This window comes from Ammospiza caudacuta, chromosome Z (genome assembly GCF_027887145.1).
Source record: "Ammospiza caudacuta isolate bAmmCau1 chromosome Z, bAmmCau1.pri, whole genome shotgun sequence".
NCBI lineage: Eukaryota > Metazoa > Chordata > Aves > Passeriformes > Passerellidae > Ammospiza > Ammospiza caudacuta.
The window spans coordinates 71651999-71675353 of NC_080632.1; the positions used below are offsets into that span (position 1 = coordinate 71651999).

The 23355-nt window shown below is 49.4% G+C and overlaps 1 protein-coding gene across 1 annotated transcript; it reads left to right on the top strand.

The window, feature by feature from the left end:
- Positions 1 to 9043: 9043 nt before the first annotated feature.
- KLF9 (KLF transcription factor 9) lies at positions 9044 to 23355 on the top strand. The gene is made up of 2 exons (XM_058823851.1): positions 9044 to 9512; positions 19702 to 23355. Exons 1-2 carry the CDS (start codon positions 9044 to 9046, stop codon positions 19932 to 19934), a joined length of 702 nt encoding a protein of 233 aa, XP_058679834.1. The 3' UTR covers positions 19935 to 23355.

The window sequence follows — 23355 nt, forward strand, 5'->3', positions numbered from 1 at the left end:
ACATTTTGGGTTACCCAGGGCATAGGTTTAAATACTTTGCTTTTTCTGCCCCATATTCCCAAAAATTGACTCTGAACCTTCATTGACTGTCCAGCTATCAGATCACAGAACCAGACAGAGTGTGGTTGGAAAGGACATCTGGAGCACAGGTCATGTAGTCCAACCCCCTGGTCAGACAAGTCCTCCTACAGCCTGTTGCCCAGGGCCGTGTTCCAGCTGATTTTGAAGAATGGAGTCCTCAGAGATTCCCTGTGCAACCAGTGCCATTGCTCGGTCACCCTTACTTGTGAAAAAGTGTCCTCCGGTGTTCAGAGCGAGCCACCTGTGCTCTTAGTTTGTGCCCACCACCAATTGTTCTGTGTGTGTGACCTCCCTCCAGATATTTGTGTACACTTTTAAGATTCCACCCTCCCTGAGCCTTCTGTTCCGCGGGCTGAAGTCACAATTCCCTGTATTTTCTCACAGGAAAAGTCCCCTGAACATCTCTGCAGCCCTTCGCTGGGCTTGCCGCAGGGTGGCCACGTCTCCTCGGTCCCTGGGAGTCCGCAGCAGGACCCAGCGCTCCGGAGTGACACCGTCAGGGTGAGGGCAGGCACAGGGCCCCCTCCCTCCACTGCCGGCAGCTCCGCACACCATTCACCGGCTTTTCACAACAGCAAGCTGCCGGTGTCTGCTGCCCTCGGTGTCTGCTGGGACACCCGGCCTCGCATTGCAAAGCTGCTTCCCAGGAGCTTGTCTGGAAAGAATTTCTTCTGGTGAAGAACCAAACCTCCTAAGGAAAGCTCTCACAAGTGAACTGTGCAACACCACCGGCAGTGGCAACTGCCACATTACTGTAAATTTAGTCGCCAGTACTCTTACAGCAATCCAGCAGGTCTCCCATGCGCTATAGTTGAGAAAGCTCCAAAGCCAGTCTGTGCTAATGCTTCAGGATTCCCACTGCTGGAGAATTTGCAGTAGTAGCAACACAGTGGTGAGAGATTGATTGCAAAAGCTCCTCACTTCCTCGGGAGAATCGTCCAGGGAGAAAAATTCAGGCATCTTCAATTTCAACTCCCACTTCGGGAAAGTCTAATGTAAAGTCAGACACTTACCAACTCTCCTTACCCTCCTTCTCCCCGCCCTGCATCCTCTCCCTGAACCTTTTGTTTCTGATGAAAAACAGCAATAAAGGGGAAGGAAATTAAACAAAGAAATGAAATACTATATTGGAAAACATTTTTAAAAATACATATGGTTTTCAGGATGTACAAGACAAGCCTTCTCTGTGTTGTTTCCATGCCTCTCATCCTCTCTAAAACCTTTTCGTCAAGAACTGTTGTGCGGAAAATCTTGAGTGTATAAGTAAAAGGAGAATAACCTGCTATCATGGTTTTGCAGAACATTAAATATTTCGGGAATTCTGCATACATGGAGGCCAGGGACACACGAGGGGTGTTGGTGCCCTGGCAGAAGGGCACTGCAGCTTTACTGCAGCAGGAAGGTGACGCCTCATCTCCTGGCAGCATCTCAAGTTTTGGCTGTGGGTTAATGTGGCACGGTCTCTATTTTTTTCTGGGTTAATGTGACATCTCAGTTTTGGCAATGGGTTGTGGAGGAGATAATGTGACACCGTCTCAGCTTGAAGGCCCTTGAGTGATGGGTCAACTCGGCTGGATTTAACCCATTCAGGCGCCTCTGCAGAGAAATGCCACCTTTCTCAAAAATACACCCACAGCGCGCAGCAAAGGAAGCCATAAGCGCACAGAAGTCCGGGAGACTTTGGAAGTGGATGAAACGGGGCCCCGGGACATGGCGGGGACAGCGGCGGGCGGGCAGCAGGAACCGGCTCGGCGCCGCTCCCGCCCGTCGGGGCAGGGCGCGGGCGGCGCGCACGGAGGGGGCGGCGGCAGCAGGGAGCGAGCGAGGGAAGGAGCGAGGGAAGGAGCGAGGGAGGGAGCGAGGGAGGGAGCGAGGGAGGGAGGAAGATGGAGGCGGCCGAGGGCATCCGAGGTGAGGCGAGGCGGAGCCAGTGGCGGGGACGCCCGTCCCCTTCCCAGGGAGAAGGAGGAGGAGGAGGATGGGCCGTGGCTGGAGGGGGGGTCGGTGCTGGGACAGGGGTGTCTCTGCCGCACACGTACCGGCGCGGGCGCGGCGCTATTAATAAACCGCGGGTGGCTGTAATTCCGCCCCCAGCTCCCAGGAAACGCTCCCGGCTCCCCGCTCCCCGACTGCCCAGTCCGCAGGCCAACCCATCGGTCCGTTCGGACAGACAGACAGACAGACAAACAAACGAAAACAATAAAAAATTTAAATGTAACATACATTTTGCATGTTTATTATTTAAATACGCACGTATTGTAATTATAATATATCGATGTAGGCATGCATGCGTATATGTAATGATGTATACAATAGGTGTACATTTATTAGATATAAAATATAAAATATAAAATATAAAACAAAAATATAGGTATGTATTTTTACATTGTAGATCATATAACATGATCTTACTTTTATATATATAGATCATACACAACATGTTATATTCTGTATGCTTTTAAAAATTTTTCTATACGTAATCTGAAGTATACCTATGTATAAAATAACGTAAGGGGTTTTTTTGGGTTTGGGTTGCGGGTTTTTTGGAGGCAGAGGGTTGAAAAAGATGACGCCGTTTTCTTGCAGGGGCCTCCCCACGGTGAATTAAAAAAAATAAATACTGATTAGAAAAAAAAAAAAAAAAAAGAAAGAAAACGCAACAAAACCCAGCGAACGAACGAACAAAACAATAACACGAAACAGCAGCTCTCGGAGAAGAGCCGCAGAGCCCCGGTGTGGCGGGGGCCGCGGGCGGGCTGTGCGTGGGGGGGCTCTCACGTGGGCGGGCGGCGGGCTGGGGGCGGGCCCGGCACCCCCGATCTAGGGCAGCGCGTTCCGTGCCGGAGCGCGATGTTCCCGCAGCGCGGGGATTTCTGAGAACTGGGGCTGTGTCCTCAGCTGAACCCGGCGCCGCGGCCCTCGCTCCGGCGCGCCGCCTTAAAGCGGCCACGGCCGCGGCGGGCCCCACCGCGCCGCGCCGCACGTACGCCTGCAGCCCGCAGTGCGGAGCGGGGCTGCGGGCAGCGCTGCCCGGAGCCCGGGGGGCTGCGACGGCGCCGCTCACGGGCCCCTGCCCGCACTGACCGCCTCTCCGCCCTCGAGGACCTCGCACTATCCTCGAAGCCCACGGACTGCACTTGAGCTCACTGCTTTTCCGCCCCTCTCCTTTTTCTGCTTTTTTCTCTTCTTTTGCAACACCTCATCCAAAGAGTGAGCTGCCCGACGGTGCTTACTTATCACCTGTATCAGGGCATCCCTTCACTGTGACAGCCTTCCAGGGTGAAACAGCAGAGCTGCCACCAACTCTTGTGCCAGTGTTAATTAGGAAGTTTGGAAGGCCTTGCATTCAACAGCACTCCACAGACTGACCCGATGAGCTCTGAGCCAGTGCTGACCTCCAGTCCACATTCCCCACATTATGTTGTGGCTGTTCTGCTGCCAGCTTGTTTTTCACTGGATGTCTTCTCGACAGTCAAAGGTAGATGTTCCCAAATTAACTCTATCTAGCTTTCTGCTTTTGAACTTGAGACTCACACACCCATATGCACACTGCAGGGTGGTGTCTGATGCAGGCTGTAAAACCCATCTGGGATCCTGGGTGCATAGTCAAGCAGCTAGCCCACGCTGAGTTCAATGCTGCCATGGCTACACCACTATCACACCCAAACCGAGCCGAAATGCATCTCCCCGGAGCCCAAGCGGGCTGTAATGTCATTGAGGCACAGCATCTCGGCAGGCTTACCACTGCGGAGATAAACCCGGCAGGGAGGAGCCATCCCCATCACAGAGGTTCGAGAGCAGCTGAATTGCTCGCAGTTAAGCTGCAATTCAAGAGGTATTAGAAGGACCTCAAGACCAAGACCACAATCAATCCTGTCATGCAGAATAAGGGCAGAATTAGACCAGAAGAAGTTAAAGGTAAGAGCAGAGAAACATAGTGTCCAAGTAGTAAACAGTAAGTTTAGTAGTAAACAGGAAAGGAGCACAGCTCTGTATCCGCAGTGCTTGTTTCTAAAAGAAGTTGAATTTGAGACTGATAGTACTCATACTCCTGGATTTTCAGGCCAGAAGTGTATTCTGTCAGCAGCCTTCCACTGTACAGCTGCTTTTGAGATGGAAGGACAGTTTGCTAGTAGATACTTACTGCGTCTTGAAAGACTTTACATAGCAAGCAACTCTGCTGAATCCTTCTGATCTACAAAAATTGAATTTGAGGGTTTCTGTTGCATCACATAAAGCAACATTTTGTCTGCTCTGTGTTCAGTGACTGAGAGCCATTCCTTCAAAAGGTTAAGGCACTTCCTTCCTACCACACCAGCCTTCACAATGGGAGTTGTGGAAGTTGTCTGGTGGAAGAGGTTGCTGCATTCCCCTGATGATACGTACAGACAATCTGGGCAATGCATTGGTATGAAAGATACCACACATATGTAAAATATAATGTGTTCATATTTATATGACAGCTGAATTACCATTCTGTCATGTTGCCAGAACATCAGTCATGAATTTTCAGCGTGGCCATGCGCTTAAAGAACACATGTCAGCAAACAGGCCATTTATCTTGATATATAATTTCAGCCATTACTAACAATTGATCATTCCCTCAGCATCTTGTCAAATCATTTGGAGCTTATGCCTTGGAGAATGAAAAAAGTCAAAGCAGAATCTGGAATAATGTTTGGAGCCTGTGACCTTCAAAATATTAGGAAATATTAATACAGAAGAAAGAAAGATTTCATTTTGTCTTGGAAGAAAGTTAGCATCAGAGAAGAAACCTCTGTGCTCCATAGAATGGCCCACAGAAAGCAATAGAACAAGGTTTGATGGAGAACAGCTGATTCAGACTGTCTTTATGAGACCATTTGCTCCTCAAAATAAAGGATTTTTGGCCACAGTGGCACTAAAGGTCATTACATAAATTGGCTTTTGGAGCAAAAAACTTGAGGGTTCCCACAGTCTGGGTCTCTCCAAAGGTGCCTGCCAGGTGCATGTCATCCTCATCCTCCAGAAAGAGGGTGCAATGTTTCAGGCATGGGGTCAGGTGCACAAGACTTGGGGGCATGGAGTAAAGGATGGTTGACATGTTTTTTATTCTGAAAAGTTCCGGTTTTGAAAACAGAAGACGTTTTTGAAAGCCTCAGAAATAATAAATAGCTCTTCTTCCTCCACAGCCTTAAATCTCTCACAGAACCTGTGCCCATCCCTCTGGTAAGAAGAGTTGTCCCTCACAAACGCACAGCCTTGTTCTCCCTCACCTTCTTTGCAGACCCTTGAACCTCACTTCTCATGCTTTTTGCTATTCCCCTGCAACATCTCCCTGTGCTCCCCTCAAGCAGGAGTCCCTGGCTGTTACCTGTGCCTCCCTCACTCACCTGGGGGTCACCGTTTTCACTGCTCCCAGCTCCCCACGACAGCTCCTGTCCGTGCACTGTCCCTCTGGAGCAGAGAACCAGCAGCTGCCTTAGAAGCAGCCGCTGAAACTCCCACCCTGACTCCAGCCAGATGTGCTGCATTCCTGTGCCCAGGCACTGCGCAGAGGGCAAACATCTGCCCACCAGAAGCTGGTTTGGAGCCATAAACAGTGGGATGAATTTGGGCTTCAGGCTTTCACAAGTGAGTGCCCTCGGGGGACAAAGGATGTAAGGGGTTATATCTAAACGTTGCTGTGGGTTCAGAACCATGGAGTGGTTTCTGTTGAGAGGGACCTTAAAAGATCACCTAGGTCCTACCCCTCTGCCAAGTTGTACACTACATTTGTACAGTCTAAGAGAACATCCTTGTTTAGCCCAGTTATTGCAAAAAAATAGCTGTGAATTATAAACCAAGCTATGGATTAAATGCATGCTCTGAAACCATCAGCACAGCCAAATCTGAGTGATGGCCTGTATCACCTGGAGACAAACAGGTTTGTGAGCACAATCCTGTTTCCAGGCACATGTGTGTTGCCGTTCAGAAAGTAGACATGGTCACTTTGATACTGTCTACAAGTATAAAATTCTGTATAACATTGACATGGCTATTTAAATATTGTTTGGACCTAAATCACTTGGAGTCTTGGGGTTTTGGACTACTAGATACATTAAAAAAAAAAAGGCAATACATTGTCTTAATTGGCAGTATATTCTTGGAGGAATATTGGAATAATTTTAAAAGCTTGGTATGCTTCCTCATTGTGGAACTGGGCACAGATTATGTTGTAATCTTTAAATTAGCCAAGAGTTACCTTAAAACAAAACAAGCTTGTAAACAAAAAAGTCTTTTTGTCTTTTTTATTTTAATTTGTTATTAACACTTTCCTCTCTGAACTGAACTGTACAAATTAATATAAGAGGTGTTTACTAACGTGAGTATCTGACATGAAATAAGCAAGTCACCTTCCGGAAAGCTATTTGCATGTTACTGAAATGTGGATTAGGACATCTCCTAGCAGGAACTTTTGGACACTGTCAACCAAAGAAGCTCTGAAAGTGCTGTGAAAAAAGATTACAAACATCCAGATTGTGAAGTTACATCCAGGATACCCAGATTAACAAACCTGAGATGCTGTTTTCTGTGTAAAATGCCGTTGCCCCTCTGAAGGAAACAGAAGGTTGTAGGCACCAGTACTATACAGAAACCAGACATATATCAACAGCTTTAGCGGTAAAGAAACAACAATGCCTTCTGTTCCTCCTTCCTATCAGACCTGGAGATCACACCTCTTATTCTGCCTGGTGTCTCTTCAGCACCAGAGGCCAACGGGTGCTAGATTAGCTGGGAAAAATGCTGTGAGAATAGGGTTAAGAGTGACTCGCTGACTGATGACTGAGACCTCTTTAGAAACATTGCTCTATTCACATTCTCTCTTTGGTCTTCATCAGCCTACAGATGATCCACTTACAGACCTAGCCTCTAGCTCTTTTGTTTTGTTTGTGCATTTTTTTTCTGAGTTATGGCACATAAAATTATCCATGGCTGATGCCAATTATCCATGGCAAAGAATTATTGCTGCTCGAGGTTACACACAGTGACCTAGTGTGCTAGCATACAAAATGGCTGACATCACTAATTTTTATCTCCTGCAGGAACAGAACAACACTGCCTCATTTTGGTAGCTACTTCCTCATCATTTCCACATTCAGCTAATGAAATTAATAGCAATCCATAAAGCTTGTCACCATTCAGGCCCTGTCTGTTTTTGTCAGGAAGGGTGGGCTGCAGCTGATTCAGTCAGGGACCCTGGCCTGCCAGGACTCAGTCTGCTTGGGATGCAGTTCACAAAAGCTGGGAAAAGCTCCTCTGTCTGACAGGAGTGCTTCTCCATCTACGTGGTGATTTATTTCAGAGGCACCCGTGTTACTGTGGGGAATGCCGTAGAGAGGCTCACAGGCATTATTTCAAAGGCAGAATCTTTTTGTTACCCTCTCTCCTGATGCTCGCAAAGCAGCAAAACACACTGACATACTTCACACTTCGGTACTCATGGCTTAGGGATGATGGTAACTTCTTTTCCTTTTTTTAAACAGTGCTTGCTCCAGAATCCAATTTTTCACTCTTCTCTGGCTGAGCACAGGTCAGTCAGCTTTCGCAACACTCTACGAGCTTTGCGCGTTCGATGAGGCAGAGATGGGGGCGTGTTATTTGGGTAGACGTGACAGGTTTTTGGGATTCGATTAGGCTGCATGGCACTTACTTGGCGAGGGGGTAAGTGTCAACCTGACCTTTATGTTTGCTGGCAGAGGCCAAACGGCAGACACTATCAGGTGGCCCTAAAGCTCTTCCCCGAGGATGCCGCTCGGTGACCCCCGCCGAGGCACCTGCCCCGCTCGCCGTGGGGGCACAGCGGGTTCCCCTCCGCCCCCCCTTACGGAGCCGCCTGTCTCAACGATGACGCTGCGGCAATGGAGCACCCAGCGCCGCCACCGGGTTCCTCCGAAGGCTTCTCGGGCTCCTGTTTCCTGCACAGCGCCCTGCTGCCGTCTCCTGCCCGCGCGGGCCGGGCCCGGTCCCGAGGCAGTACGGGAGCCGCCCCGGCGGGCCCCGGTGCCCCGGCAGGGCAGGGCAGGGCAGGGGCGGCCAGCCCGGGGTCGCGCCGGGGTCACGGACAGCCCGCCCGGGCGGGGCATCCCCGCGCCTCTCCCGCCCTTCTCCGCGCCCGCCGCTCCCCGCGCCTCCGAGCGTTGCGCACCTTTCGGGACCGGGCGCTGATTGGCGGAGTGCTGCCAGTGACATCAGCCGGCTCACTTCCCATTGGCCGGCCCGTTGCTGGGACCGTAGGACTTCCAGGAAGCCACTTAACCCGCTCGGCGCCGCCGCCCCGGGTCGCCCCCACCGCGGGCCCCCGCCCGTGGCCGCCGCCGGCTCCTCCGGGCCGCGGCCGGGCCGGCGGCGCGACCTCCGCGGCGGGGAGCGGAGCCGCGGCGCCCCCGCCGTCGCGGCCCCGGCGGCGCCCCGGCATCGCTGCTTTAAGCGGTCGCGGCGGGGCGCCCGGAGTAGCACGCGGCCTGGGGAGGGAGCGCGGCGATTGGCTGGGAGGCCGCCCGGCGGACACGCCCCCCCTAGAAAAGGGGCGCCGTGAGTGGCGGGGGGAGAAAGTAAACACAGCCGGCCGGCCCTGCCCGCGGACCGGCCGGGGCGGGAGGGGCTCCGCGCCTGACGTGATGGGCCCCGGCGCGGCCGCCCCCGGGCAGGAGCACGCGGGGCGCGGGGCGGGCGGTATCCTCTCCCCCGGCCCCTGCGCCGGACTCGGGCCGGCCGCGCGGGCGGCGCTCCCCCCTCGCCGACTGCGCGCCGCCCCCGGGGGGCGGCGGTGAAGGACCTGCCCGGCGCCCCGCTATTTATTCGCCCCCCACGCCCCCTTCCTCCTCCGCCCCGCTCTTTCCCGCGCCGCGGGCGGGCCATGGCTGGCGGCGGCGCGGTCGGCCCGGCGGACGAGCAGTGAGGGCGGACGGAGTCCCCCTTGTCGTCGGGGCGCGGCCGCACCATGTCGGCCGTCGCGTACGTGGACTTCGTAGCGGCGCAGTGCCTGGTCTCCATCTCCAACCGCTCCGCCGTGCCCGAGGCGGCGCGGCTGAAGGTGCCGGGCGAGGGGGAGGCGGCCCGGGAGCTGCGCGACCCCCGCGACGCCTGGAAGGACTACTGCGCCCTGCTGGCCATCGCCAAGAGCCTGCTGGAGCTGAACAAGTACCGGCCGCTGCCCGCCCCCTCCGTCTGCAGTGACAGCGTGGAGAGCCCCGACGAGGACGCGGGCTCCGACAGCGACGCGGCCACCGAGCAGGGTTCCAGCCCGCCCCGCAGCCCCCCGCCGGGGCCGCCCCCCCGCCTGCGCGCCGCCGGGGCCGCCCCTAAGGGGAAGCTGGCGGCCGAGAAGCGGCACAAGTGCCCCTACAGCGGCTGCGGCAAGGTCTACGGCAAGTCTTCCCACCTCAAGGCGCACTACCGGGTGCACACAGGTCAGCGGTGGCGGAGGGAAGGGGGCGGGAGCGAGCGCTTGTCCTCGTATGAACCCGGCCAGCGGCGCGCCCGGCATCCCCGGGCTCCCCCGCCGCCCTGCCGCGCCGCTCCGGCTCCGCTCGGGGCTGGCTCGTGTGTCCCCGGCTTCACGCCCCCCTTCTTTCCCCCGGCTCTCATCAGCGCCCCTTGTCCGGCGGGAGCCGGCGGCCGCCCCGGGCGGGGCTGCGGCAGCGCCTCCCGCCGCGCCCTGCCCGCCGCCCACCTGCGCCGGCCGGGAACCGGCCCGGGCCCCGCGGGCAGCGCGGGCCGGCGGCAGATGCCGGCGAGCGGAGCGAACTCGGCTGTCCGGAGCGGCTGGGAGGGGAGGATGGCGGCAGGGGCCCCCGAGTGCGCTCGGGGCGTCGGCGAGGGAAGCACCGGGGCGGCGGGATTCGGGTTTCCTGCCGCTGTAGGGTCAGAACTGGGCGCCCATTCCGCAAGGGAGGCGAGGGCAGCGCAGTCCCGCCCGCGCCCCTCTCGCTGCTCCCGCCGTCGGAAGCCGCGGCCTGGGCCGCAGAGTTGTCGGCGAGCTGTGCCCGGCTGCGGGGCTGGATGCCGCGGGGCCGTGGCGCCGGGGCAGGGGCTGGCGGGGCTCGGGAGGGGGCGGTGGCCGCGTCTCGCTGAGCCCGGGCGAGCGGCACCTCTGGGGCGGGCGGACACACCCCCTCCGGCGGGCGGCACGGGCGCGCCCGGGGAGCGCGGCAGCGGGAGCCGGTGTCGGAGCTGGAGCTGGAGCTGGCGCTGGAGCGGAGCACATCCCGGGCCGTTGAGGCGCCGGACAGGGAGGACCGAGCCCGCTCTTGCCGGCGGCAGCGCCTCGCACTATCGGTTACCGAGATCCAGCTTTGACGCGTTCCACAAGGGCTTAATTCATCAAGCTGTGTGCTCCCATTCCCGGCCCTCGCTCGGGCGCCTCGGAGGGTGTGGCAACATGGAAACCTGGAGATAAAACATATCTGCGGCAGCCTAGCCCCAAGGGGACAGCAGCTGCAGACTTCCCTGTTCGTTTGTTGGTTTTCGTTTTGGTGGTTTTTGTTTGTTTATTTGTTTATTTTTAGACCTTCAGTGTAAGTGATTAAATAAAAACCTTTATAGGTCTGAATTGCTCTTGGGATCATATTGGAGTACAAAAGGCTGCTTTAAAAATGTTCTGAATTAAAGGGTTGTGTTCAGTAACAGAAAGGCATGAATAAAATGAGACAAACACAACCAAGACATTTCATGTGCTTTACATCAGTTCTGTCAATGACGGTACCTTTTGGATTTTGTCTGTTGGTGGTGACGGTTAGCGGTGTGATACAAAGTGAGTTGATCACCCAAGGAATGTACCGTCAGGCATTGCTGTAGAATTTAATAAGGATTGGGTAGGATGTGGCCGCATCTGAGCTCCAGCTCAGGCTCCGTGGCTCCGGTTCACCGGTGTGCCTAGGTGTGCGTGCGCTGCAGAGGAACAGGCTCGGGGCTCCTTGCCGAGCGGTGCTCTGCTGGCAGGTGTGCTGGGTGCTGCTCTGGAGGCTGGAGAGAAGGGGTAGGATTACAGGATATGGCTCAGCCATGAGCTCTGCGGTTAGGCTTTCTCTCTGAGCTGGGAAAGAGGATGGTCAGTGGTGACCCTGTGCTGACCTCGTGACGGGTGCCAGGAGCTGTGTTACCAGCTCAGAGACTGCAGCTCAGATGCTCTTTTGGAGGCTGAGTGTAGCTGGTGCTCTCCAAGATGTTGTCTCATAAGTGACAAAGAAAACGTTAGTATCATTTCCATTTACTACCCCACACTCAAATATCCACCCTGATAAGAGAACCAGAATAGATGTTGGCTGAGATAGCATTCTGTGTGATGACATGTAAATTAATGTACTGTACAACCCACACAGCCTGCTGTAAGCAGTAGTGTTATAATAAGTACTGCTCAAGTGGTATGAGGTTTAGCATGTGCTGCTCCCAAGTGGGTGGCCTTAGCTCCAAGTATGAGGCATTTGACTCAGAAACACTGATGTACTGTCGTGGTAGTTCTGTGTGATTAAAATCGCTGCAGACATCCAGGAATAATGAACTTTCAGAGCTTCCTAATGTGAAGTTAATTGTAGCTCACTGAAATGCTAAAAGATACTGATAATGTTAATTGTCTTTATAGATGACAACAATTCCTTAGCAACAGTGGGATTCAATAGGACCTCTGGAGTTATTCATAACTATATGTTACAGAGCATTAATGGGCCCTCCTTAGTACCATTTTATTTTCTTTTTTTCAAATAATGTGTCTCTCTGCCATTTTTCACCCAGTCACCAACTAGGATACTTGCTGCAGTGTAGCCTTTAGTGGAAATAGGTGCACAGCCACCAGTTGAAGCTTCCTGGTAATTTTTAATATTTAATCCCAGTATTTGTATCTTGGAAAATGGCTTAAGGATTTCTGTTCACACCCGTGAACTTGTGCGTAGTCACAGTTCTCTTTAATCATTAGTCCTAACCAAGCAAGTTGGGAAGCTCTAGATCCTTCTCTTTCTGTGTAGTGGTTGGGCATCTGAAAACTCACCAGTTCGTCTTTGGTAGCCTAATGCAAAGCAAGAAACAAAATACCAAATCAAGGTAGAAAGGTAGAAGGCAAAAACCTGATGCTGAGAGGTTAGAGGTCTCTATCTTATTAACCATTCTTTAAACTTGTTGTTTAAAAGATTACATATTTCAGATACTAAAAATGTCTATATAACTGTTTGCTTGAAGTTTGGGCCTTTGATAATGCTAGTTCAATTTCCAGGAGGCCCAAATTAGCCATCCATCAGAAGCTGTCTTTTGAGTTGATCTTTACAGGAAAAGATCAGCAGATGGCACTGCACGTCCTGCTTGTGCAAGCAGTCCCCTTGCCTGTGCTGCCAGGCTTAGGTGAGACCCAAGCCCTGGAAGTCGTACAGAGGCTGGGAAAAGGTGAAGGACCCACCTGAGCAAGAAAAAGACAAGCAACAGCAGATAAGCAGAGTTACTTCCAAAATTAAGAAGAAACAGAAATTCTCTAAATAGGTGGGTTTAGAGGTTTGGGTATGACAGGTGTAGGGTTACAGGTGTTCAGGTGACAGGTGTAGGTGTGTAGTGTTATCATTAGCCTTAAAGATGGAGCAGGGGGAACAGCTTCATACAGAGAGATGTGCAGGCCAGAAGGTTTCCAGGGAAAATGAAGGCATACAGCAAAAAAGCAATCTCAGTCAGGAGGCCTGGCCAGGGAGTGCAGGGCAAAGGACTGGGAGAGAAAATGGCAGGAGAAACAAGCTGTACAAAATTCATGTTTGCTATGATAGTATGAATATAATCCAGTTAAAGGGCGCATTACCACTGACACTAGATCTTCTCTGTTCCTCCTTCCTGACCAGAAAGGTACCATGAAAGTAGCTTGTGAGATGCTTCCTCCTACTGGACTTTTAGGTGTGTGCTTGCCTGAGGAGGCTGGGGATTGATGGGAATTCCACATACACATCAGATGCCCTTAATTAAGAGTTTAGATGCTCAAAATCCAGATGTGGTAAAAGTTCTCCCTCTTCAGCTCAGCTTTTCAGCCAACTGTATCATCATGTAAACTGGATCCAAACGATGCAGAGAGTTTTGTAACTCCAGGCAGCTGATGCACTCTTAAGTGCTCCCAGCATTTGGCTCTCAGCAGGGCTCGGAAGCAGGGGTTGGGCAGAGGTGAGAGCCCACAGGCTGACAGTCTGCACAGGCAAGTGGAGGAGCATTTCCAGCTGCCTGTTACTGCTATCCAGAGGTCGTGGTGTTGGACCAGCCCCTGTATTGGTTTGGTTTAACTGTACTGCTTTGTTATTTGTGTTCTAGATTATCTCACTCATCAGACTGTACAGGTGCTGGTATGTTGACAGTCCTCTGCTCACCGAGATCTTTCTCAGTAATTTTGTTTGAGCATAATCTGAAATACAGCGTTCTAAGACCCTTCTGTCCAGCTCATGCCATGTCACTTACCCAGATCCTTTAGAATAGGACCCAAGAGCAAAAAGTGGAGCCGACCACAGATTTTTTGTTAAAATCAGATTGCCATGTGAAATACCATGGTTAATGAAAATGCACAAATTGCTGGAGTTCTAATGGGCATGTTTCCAGGTCTTGGAGAAACACGATGATCCTGACTGGGAGCCTTGCCAGCTGAATAAGGTAGGTAGAAATCGTGAAGATTAGGTTCAGAATTGTCCAATTCCCTGTTGTCTTTTTTTCTGATAAAAATTTAAGATTTTAAGCAAGTGTATGTGTCACTTGTGGGAAAGTGCTCCAGAAAAGTTTATCAATTGAGTCAGCATGACAAAGTTCACGTGTTGGACAGAAGCAGTGAGCAGGCATTATCCGTAAGAGCACAACTTCTGCTTCCAGATGGATGTGTTGAAATTGCAGTTTTACCGAGTTCTGCTCAGTGTTTGTGCTGTGGCACTGGAGACCATGTGGTGGGTGTCACTGCTCTTGTTAGCTTGTGTTTCTTGCAGCGCCAGCTGTTGGGATTGCTGCAGGAACTCCTTTGTTCCTCTTTGTTGGCTGCTCTGTTGTTGTGCACCAGGCTGCTGGTCCTGTGCTTCTGGCCTTGAACAGCTTCCAAGCCTGCAGCTGGAAGAGCAGGGGAGGGCCAGTTTAAGATTAAAGAAACAGGGTCTGAGGGAGTGATGGCAGAGAATACCTCAGACACTGTACACTTGTGGTAGTGCAGTTCACCATCTGTGTTCAGGTTATGATTAATGTGCACAGCCTGAGAGCACTCCATAAATACTTTAAACTTGAGGGAAAAGTCTGTTGAAGCACTGGCTAATAAATTCAGAGTGAAATATCATAAGTTACATTAGCTTTCTGAATACATGTGAAATTGGATTCCTCCTTTCCCTGTCAAAGCTGTTTCATCCTAGCAAGGAAATTTGATCATTTGTATTGGACAGGAGCTTCTACCCAATGTCCTTTGTTCCCAGGTAAGTGCACTAGGTATGTAAGCACCAGGCTAGGAGTTGGTGTCTCTCCATTGTTGTTGTTATTCAAGTATTACTGTAAAATGGAGGGAGTTCACATGAAGATGAGCTGGGAAAGGAGAAGAGCTAGGAACTTGTCTCACATATCTAGGAATGTACTGCTGAGGGCTCTTGCCTTAGCTACCAAAGCACGGATTTTACTCTCTGGTGAGGTTTGGAAAGATCTTTCCCAAGTAGCTTGCCTGAGTGCTCTCTCTCTCTGTATGTTTGTGTGTATGGAGGCACAGTCCCCCGGAGAAAGCCTTCTGTAACACGGTTGAAGGAGGTTTGTGCTCTGACGGAGAAGCTGAAAGGGCATCTCTTGTGTCTGATACTGCATCGCAGTGGGATAACAGCAAGACAGTTTTCCTGGAATTTAGGCTCGGCAGCAGCAGGTTGTAGCAGGTGGTTTTGCATCTGGACTTTGGAGAGAGACTCAAAACAGCTGTATGTCCAAGCAGCTGCTGACTGGTAGTTTAAGAATGTCAGAACACTCTAAGTACTTGCTGAAGGCAGCATTTTAATACTTGAACCAACCTGTTGTGTTTAATCCTAAGTCCTGGTGGACTAAACCCCTTGCTGGAACCCAAACATCTGTGCCTATCCCATCTTTTTGGTCAGTTGTCTGCTTAGATGACCATGGTTTAGGTGCTCCAGACAGCGTTGGTTTAGGCATATGGTCCCAAACATGCACACTGCTGATCTCTCTCTGCACCAGTATCTGTACCTGGTTGGCATGTGTTTTAATGATCTGATTTGGAATATCTCAGAAGAGGAAAAAGCCTGCTTGAAAGGCGTCCAGTCTGTCTGCCCAGATGATCTATCTTCACCAGAATATCTGGCATGTGGACACTCAGTCAAACTCCAGTGTCCCACAGGAAATTGCTCATTCAGAGTGTGTGGGGCAAATCACTGGGGAGAAAGTATACCTGAGACGGCAGATATTCTGTGTGTTAAAGCCACCATGAACTGCAGCTCCTAACCTCAGTCATCCACATATAAAGCAGAGTTTTGTGGTGAGGAGGCAGATGACTAATCAGGATATCACTACTACCTGTACTTATGTTAATGAGCCTGCTAATGCCCACTCTGTATTCATTTTTCAGAATTCTTTTTTCTGTGTTAGACTGCAGTGTGGGAAAATCTGGAATGTCCCAGGGTAGGGGAAAAAAGTTTTTTTTTTTTTTTTTTTAATCTATTCAGAATAAAATAAAATCGACCTGCCATAGGTCATAAAAAGTAGCTTGGATATAGGGCTTAAACTTGCCCAGAAAGAACAAACTAAACATTTGTTGTAGAGGGTGGGGAGAAAGAACAAGTTGAAAATGGCAGGTGTAGCAAGAGGGCTAAGATTAAAAGGATCTGCAAAGGCCTTTACATCCATATGGGATTTAAAGGAAGCCAGGGTTGCAGTAGTTCTTTCGATTGTAGAGAAGACCTGTGAAACACCACTGTTAACTTAGAATAAACTGTCTCATTCTATTCCTGGTGCCACACAACGCAAAGAATGGGAGTCTGCAGATGCTCCTGTTCCTATTTCCTATAAATCAGTTTCTCATTCACTTTTTACTTCTGTAAGCTGCTCTGGATACATATGTGTATACATACTCATTTTTTAAAGAGAATTATTCACCTCTTGTGTCTGTTGTGTTAGGATCCAATCACACATAGTTTCAGATTATCATGATGTACCTTTGACCATTTCTTGATGGAAAATCCCATCGGAGGCATAATGTAAAAAGTCAGTAGCATACAGCCACTAAGGGAAGCAGTGTATAACAGCACTGCATGTTGATGTTTCAAGCTTTAGCGTTACAACCCCCAAAACTAAGGGAGAAGAATCACAAGGGAGGTGCACGCCTTGCCTGGCTCAGAAATCCGTGTCTCCAGATGGAGGCAGCACCCACTTGCACTGCGGCTCTCTCTGCCACTGCCTGCTCAGCAAGCAGAGGAGTTGCAAACTTGTTTTCTCAGAGGGCTCTTCCACACACATCTCTGCTGCTGCAGAAAGAAAGCACGTCAAATACAGCAGATACAGCCACCATCTTTGTAGAGTGGATGGCTATCACATGCCATCAGCCATCTCTGCCTTGCTTTAAGTGCTTCCCAGAAACACACTCCATGCCTGCCTTGCACCTATTGAGGCTGTCACTGAGGTGCCATCTCTTTGGGCTGCTCTCATCCCTTATAGCTTTGTGACCAAGGGGAGACATGAATTCTTGGGCTCGGAGGTGAGCCCTGAGGGCCTGGAAAAGCCTCCCTCCCCCTGTCTCTGCTCTGAGAAGCTTGGAGTTTAATACATCTAGGTGTCAGGGACAGTGCCTACTTTCATATAGGAACTTCCAAAGTGGCTGTGACATCTTCTGCAGGTTTGTATTGCTGAGGTGATGGAGTCATTCTTTACTACTGTTATTGGGAGCTCTGCAGTGGATGGGCGGCCGTGCTGGTGGCATCCTGATGCCTCCAAGGGAGCATGGCCACCCATCTCTGGCCGTGATCTCTGCTGTGTCCCACCCTCATGCACAGCAGCTTTTCTGTTGGTAGCAAGGTGTCTCCACCATGACAGGCTCCTGCAGCCTTTGTATCTTGCCCCAGCTGGGCCCAGGGTTGATTCCCTGCGGAGTACAGTACCAAAGCACAGCAGGTGAGGTGATCCTCATGTGATCCTGAGCAAGCCGTGCCTTTCCCTAAAGCTTTGTGCCTACACTGCATAACCTCAGAGTGCTTTTCCCTGGCATGTGCAATGGATGTGTGGGGTAGCCATGGTGGAGGTCATGCTGCTCCTGTCACGTGTCAGAGGGAATTCCAGAAGCAGGGCTTCATTTTATCTTCCCAAGTGAAATTCCAGGAGGGCATGGGGGCAGAGTTCAATTTCTTAAGGACTGCTTGAGGCCATATTTTAAATACTACTTTTAGACACTCAAGTTGGATACTACCATGCCAAAAATAGGTGATGCTCCCCAAAGACTGATGCAGCCTAAGCACCTAATCTCCCTGTTTACAGCTGGGCATTTCTGCAGACTGAAGAGCTGTTCTGGGGGAGATGGTTGGAAATGTGGTTTCCAGAGATGAGGCAGGATGCCTCAGTTGCTCCCACTGCTCTGGGGTGTCAGTGCCTGACACAGAGGCATACACTAGATAGCTCCACAGGTGCAAGATGTGTAGCAGTCCTCCCACGCTCCCGGGGGGCAAGAAAGCTGTTCTGCACCTCCCACTGCCACCTGCTTCCAGGAGCTGTGACAAGCCATGAGATAGGTTGCAAAAGAGCAGCACAAGTGAAACACTTGCCTCAGATGCTAAGGGCTGGGCAGGGGTGGTGTTGTGAGGCCTCCCTACAGCTCCTGGTGCTGCTCCACAGTGGAGCTGTGGCTGTGGCATTCAGGCTGCTGTGACCCTTCATGCTGTTTTAATTAATTTGTTTTATACAGGCAGTGGTTGTTCAGAAGGTCTTCCATCCGTGTCAAAATGCGTACGCCAGGGAGCTGAGAAATGCATTGATAACAAACAAAGTAGCCCTGGCTCACGACGGCTGGCAGCTCTGCCTCCACCAGGCTTGGGCAGGCAGCTGGTGTGGCCTCCTGTGCTCCGTCCTTGTCCCCTGACCGAGAACCAGCATGGCCATGAGGCGCAGGGGCAGAGCCACAGGGCTGTGCTGTGACTGAGGCAGTGCCACTCACCCAGCTCCGCTCCAGGGCACGCTGGTTGGTCTGGAATAGGGCAGCAGTTGAGCAGCACAAAGCATTGGGAGCCCAAACAGTGAAGCATTATTTAGTGAAGCTTACTAGGGCTTTCAGGGCCCCTGGTGTAACTACACCGCAGCTAACCTGGCCTGTCCTTATCCTCCTTTGGCCTTTTGGATGCCATCAGTGAGTCCCTCCCTGCAACTCTACCATACTTTGTGTGGACCATTGTCCTCCTGGATTCAGGGCTGTTCATTCAAGTCTGTAGCTTTTTGTCCCTGCTGTTTTATCTGGGGAGAACTCCAGGACCCACTTTGTAAGTCACTCCTTTTCTGTTGATCTTTGAATGTAAAGTGAGCTCACCTGTTGTACCAAACCTCATAGTACTAAGAAATACTGGAGTTCCTGAGTTTCTTTCCAACTCTTCCAAGCTGGAAGACCCCTGGGATAATTTTTGTATTTCATGGTTATCTATAAATAGCTGTTATAGAGCTGCCATTTATATTCCCTTCAGGAGGCTCTGAAGAAGGTAAATGAAAGGGATCAAACCTGCAGCAGTGCATGGTGGAAATCTTTTGTGTGAAGTTAAACAACTTCAGTTTCCATCTGTGCTGTGTACTAGGGTCAGCCTTGCTGCTTTGGAGGCACTGTGTTTGTGCCTGAAGGCAAGGCCTGTGCAACCCACAGAGGTGAACTGTAGGGATGTGGAGTGCCAGGAAGATGACGTGGACTGCTCTTCAACCCTTGCACCCTTGTTTTGTAAAAGCAAAGTTGTGGTGTCATTTAGGTTAACGTGTTTGGGTTTGTTTTTAATCATTATAGCAAATATTTATTCCAATAGAGTGGGAATAATGAGGTGTTTTTCCTGTCTTCAAACCAGCACCCTAAGAGATTGATACTTGCTGGGACACCTTGGATTTCCAGAGGAAGGGCTGAAAGGGGAGCATGGGACTTCCCTCTGCAGGTGCAGCAGTTTTGCCCTCCATGTTTACAGCCCTGAGGCTTCACTGTTCTCCCCAGTGCCTCCCCACTCAGCTCTTCCTGGGATGGAAAGACTTGTCCTAGCTAAACAATTTTTTTTTTTTTTTGCGTCATTTTCTAACTGTTACAAATAATTCAGTAGAATGGGAGTGTCAGAGGAATATTTCTAGCACACCTTTCCCAAGCTACGGTAGTGAGACCAATATGAAAAACATACAGGCAAAGGCAGAGCTCATCTCTTGTTTTGACAGTCTTCAGGTCATGTAAGGTTCTGCACTAGAATGTGAGTTTCGTGTGTTTGGAGGGATTTTTGGCTTCTGCTGGAGGCGAGAGTGAAGCCTGACGAAGTGACTTATCAACTCCAGAGATGCTGGCACCATGGCAGGAAACAAAAGCAGCTTTTCTCCCTCAGCAGCATGTGCTCTGGCTCCTGAGCAAGGCTGGCATGTGCCGATCTGCAGTCCCCCTGCCCTCCATAATCTCTCGCCGTCCTTTCTTGCCCACAGGTGAGCGACCATTCCCCTGCACGTGGCCCGACTGCCTTAAGAAGTTCTCGCGCTCGGACGAGCTGACGCGGCACTACCGCACGCACACCGGCGAGAAGCAGTTCCGCTGCCCGCTCTGCGAGAAGCGCTTCATGCGCAGCGACCACCTGACCAAGCACGCCCGCCGCCACACCGAGTTCCACCCCAGCATGATCAAGCGATCCAAAAGGTCCACCTCCAGCAGCTCCTTGTGAAGGCAGGGCTGGCCCTGGGGAAGGAGTGGAGGAGAGGCGGGCTGTGGCGAGGGTGCAGGCGGTGGGGCCAGAACACGAGCATCCACTGCGCTGCCGGTCACCCTCGCTGTCCAAAAGCACATGTAGCCGGCATTTAAAAAAAAAAAATATTACTCAGTATCCCCCTCCCCATCTTCCACCTCCTGGCTCTGCCCCGAGAACAGTCTGGAACAAGTGGACTGTGGGGTGAGAGGAGGGAAGGGGCAGCCAGGGAGGAGGGACCACCTCTTCCAAGGTGTGCGTTGATACTGGTGTACGTACATGGACTGGGCGGTCTGGCCTGTGCCACCACAGTAGCATGACCCCAAAGTCTTTGTGATTGCTGTGTCATGAACATGTTTTGTTGAACAGTGTAATGCTGCTTGTATTTAGAGTCTGTCGAGTAAAAACACTTTCCGAGTCACATAAATAACTCAGATAAAAACTCCATAGCACATTGTAGAAGTGAGTTTACTTCTGTGTATCTTCTGCGTTTCTGCACTTAAAGAGACTATTAAGAGAAATATTACATATGTTACCAATAGTATCTGATTGATATACTGAGATAAGGTGAATTTATACTCAATAAGGCCCATTAAAGTAAATAAGTATTTTTAACTTTTCTTTGTATTAACTATACTTTTGAATATCAGCTGGACTTTTCCAGTAAAAACATGTATGTTTCAAGAAAATACTTAAAGCAAAAAAAATCCCCATCAAGAGCTCAGTAATTTTCTGACTGTGTGTGTATTTAGCTCTGTTATTCACTTACCTGGAAGAAAACAGCTCAGCTGAGATTATGTGGCGGGCATGTGGGAGCTGAAGTGTATGTCTCTCATATGATCCCATACTTTACTTGTCAGTAATATAGTACTGTACTACAGAAATGCCACTAACAGTGCTTTATTCTGCTGTGGTTTGTTTGAATGGGTGCACAAAGCAGCTACCATCTTTACAAACTGCTGCTTTTTTAAAGGCTTTTTCTCTTCCTACACTTGCCTTAAAGATTTATTCTCTTCATACCATGGCCTAACTCCCTTGGAGTCCTGGGAATTGTGTGTGCTTATGGAGAGAGTAGACCTTTTCTTAAGAGCACTCAGATAATGGAAACACCTAAAATTACTGTAAGGAGCTCTTTGGAAGGGCTCCTGTATCTCTTGATTGATCTTTCTTTGGAGTATGGGGGAATACCACAAGCTAATTTGAAATATAGAAGGTGTCTTGCAATACTCCTTTGTGACATAAGCTTCTCTTAGTACTTTGTACCTGTGTCATGCATGGCACGTCAAATGGTGATAAAAGCAATGTTAACTTTTATTTTAAAGCTATTTTTTGATCTTTAAAAGGAGCAGAAAGACCACTGAATGAAAACTTTTAGATGTGATCATTAGTGAATATTTCAAATTTTTGTATGTTAAAAGCATGAAATTTAAGATGTTATCAGTGATATACTTTTTCCCCTCCCCAGCTGCATAATGGGGGAGAATTCTGTTTACACATTATTTTTTTCCAGCAATGTTCTTCTGTTAGATTTTTACCCCTTCCTCCAGAAGAGGAAGGGGAGGTGCAGCCCTACTAGAGACTTAGGGCCAAATTAATTTTGTGAGTATTTACACTGAAACCCAAAGTGTCTCCACTGCAGATGAATTTAGGTCATCTTGTAAAATTTTGTACATAAAAGATCTTGTTAGCACATCTGCAATTACAGTATCTTATTGTTTTATCTGATAAAAAGCTTGCTTCCTAGAAACAAACATAAAAAATTAACTCGGAGAGTAGAGTGTTTTCCTCTACAGTTGTATATGGCTTTCAGCATTATAGAAATCAGTTTGCATACTGTGTTTTTACCTGTGTAGTTCATGATAGATTTCGTCTATGTGAAGAGAACTTCTTTTAAAGCATTGGGGATATTGAATAGTCTATGGAATAAAAAGGGATGTGTTTTCTTCAGTGAAGACATCAGGAAACCAAGCACACTTTCTACCTCCGTTTCAGCTTTTTGAAACATTTATTTTAGAAACCAAACTTTAATTTCTCGTATTCAGATTGAGTCATAGGGACATAAGTTCTTTGTAATAAATCTGGTAGTGTTGGTATTTTTATTGATCAAGAAATACAGAAAGTATTCGGCTTACCAGTACTGTTAATGCTGCCTTGTGGAGTAGGGTCAGGGCCATGAGCAGCCCGAGGAGATTCAGAGGTGCATCTTTATTCATCTTTGTTCTTCTCTCTGAAGATCAAGCTAGATTTCAAGTGTCTGTCCTGCAGTCTGGATTGTTGCCATTTTGTGGGACAAATACAGCACTTGGCAAATTAAAGCCTGATCCTGTGAAACACAAGAGATCCTCACATCCAATCAACCACAACTAGAAGCCACAGCTGATAAGCAGCTCCTAAATCAGTATGTAAACGTTTTGGTCACTTAGCTACCAGGATTAACTGATATATGGAAGTAAATGGCCAGCTTTACAGTATCCATGTTGTGTATTTGGGGTAGAATGCACACTTAAAGAAATGTTCCTGCAAAGTCTGAAATAGGCGGGAGGTACTTTAGTCCATGGGACAGTGGGACATGCAAGGCATGTGTCACCACTGCCAGTGACAAGATCCTGTTTCTGAAAAAAACCCTTCCTAAATGGTAGTGTATGCTGTATTTCAGCATTGGACAGACAGGATTAATGTGATTCATTAATCTCTAAGAGAATGCATTGGGAATTACCAGGTTTGGGGATATCATTGTACTGTTTTGTTAATTTGGTTTGTTTTTTGTTTTTTTTTCTTTCAGTAAAAGCAAACAATGGCTTTAACACCTAAAACAAACTGCAGGTTAGATCCTTGCATCTTGAAGTTAAGTTTTGAATAGTGTTGCAAGTGTTGGAAAAGAAAAGGAAAATCAGGTTCTCTAATACTGTATGTACTTGTTGTACTATTTTGGAAGTACTTAATAGCGCTGAAGTTAGGACAGCTCCTCTCCTTGATTAAGAAAGTCCATTAGTATAGAGAAGTCATGGATTTAAAGGTATAGCTATATAACATACTTCTTGAACTTTCTTCATGACCGACATTAAAGATCTGTTCTCAGCTTGCAGATGGACTTAGGCCAGCATACACCAGACTGGACACATACTTAAAAATGCTGTTCTACAAACCAGTGATGTGTAACACTGTAAAATACCAACTCCCAATAGTTTAATCAGTTTTATTTTTGTACAGTATTCGTATTCTTTATAAGTTATTTTGCTGTCCTGTTTTGTAAATCACATGAAATTGTAAAAAAAGGAAAAGAAAAAAAAGTAGGCATAGGTGTTTTTGTACATATGTATATATATATTGTCCAAATAAAGAAAAAAGGAATAAAAAATCTAAACTTGGTCTTGAATGATTGGAATCAAGCAGTGGTCAT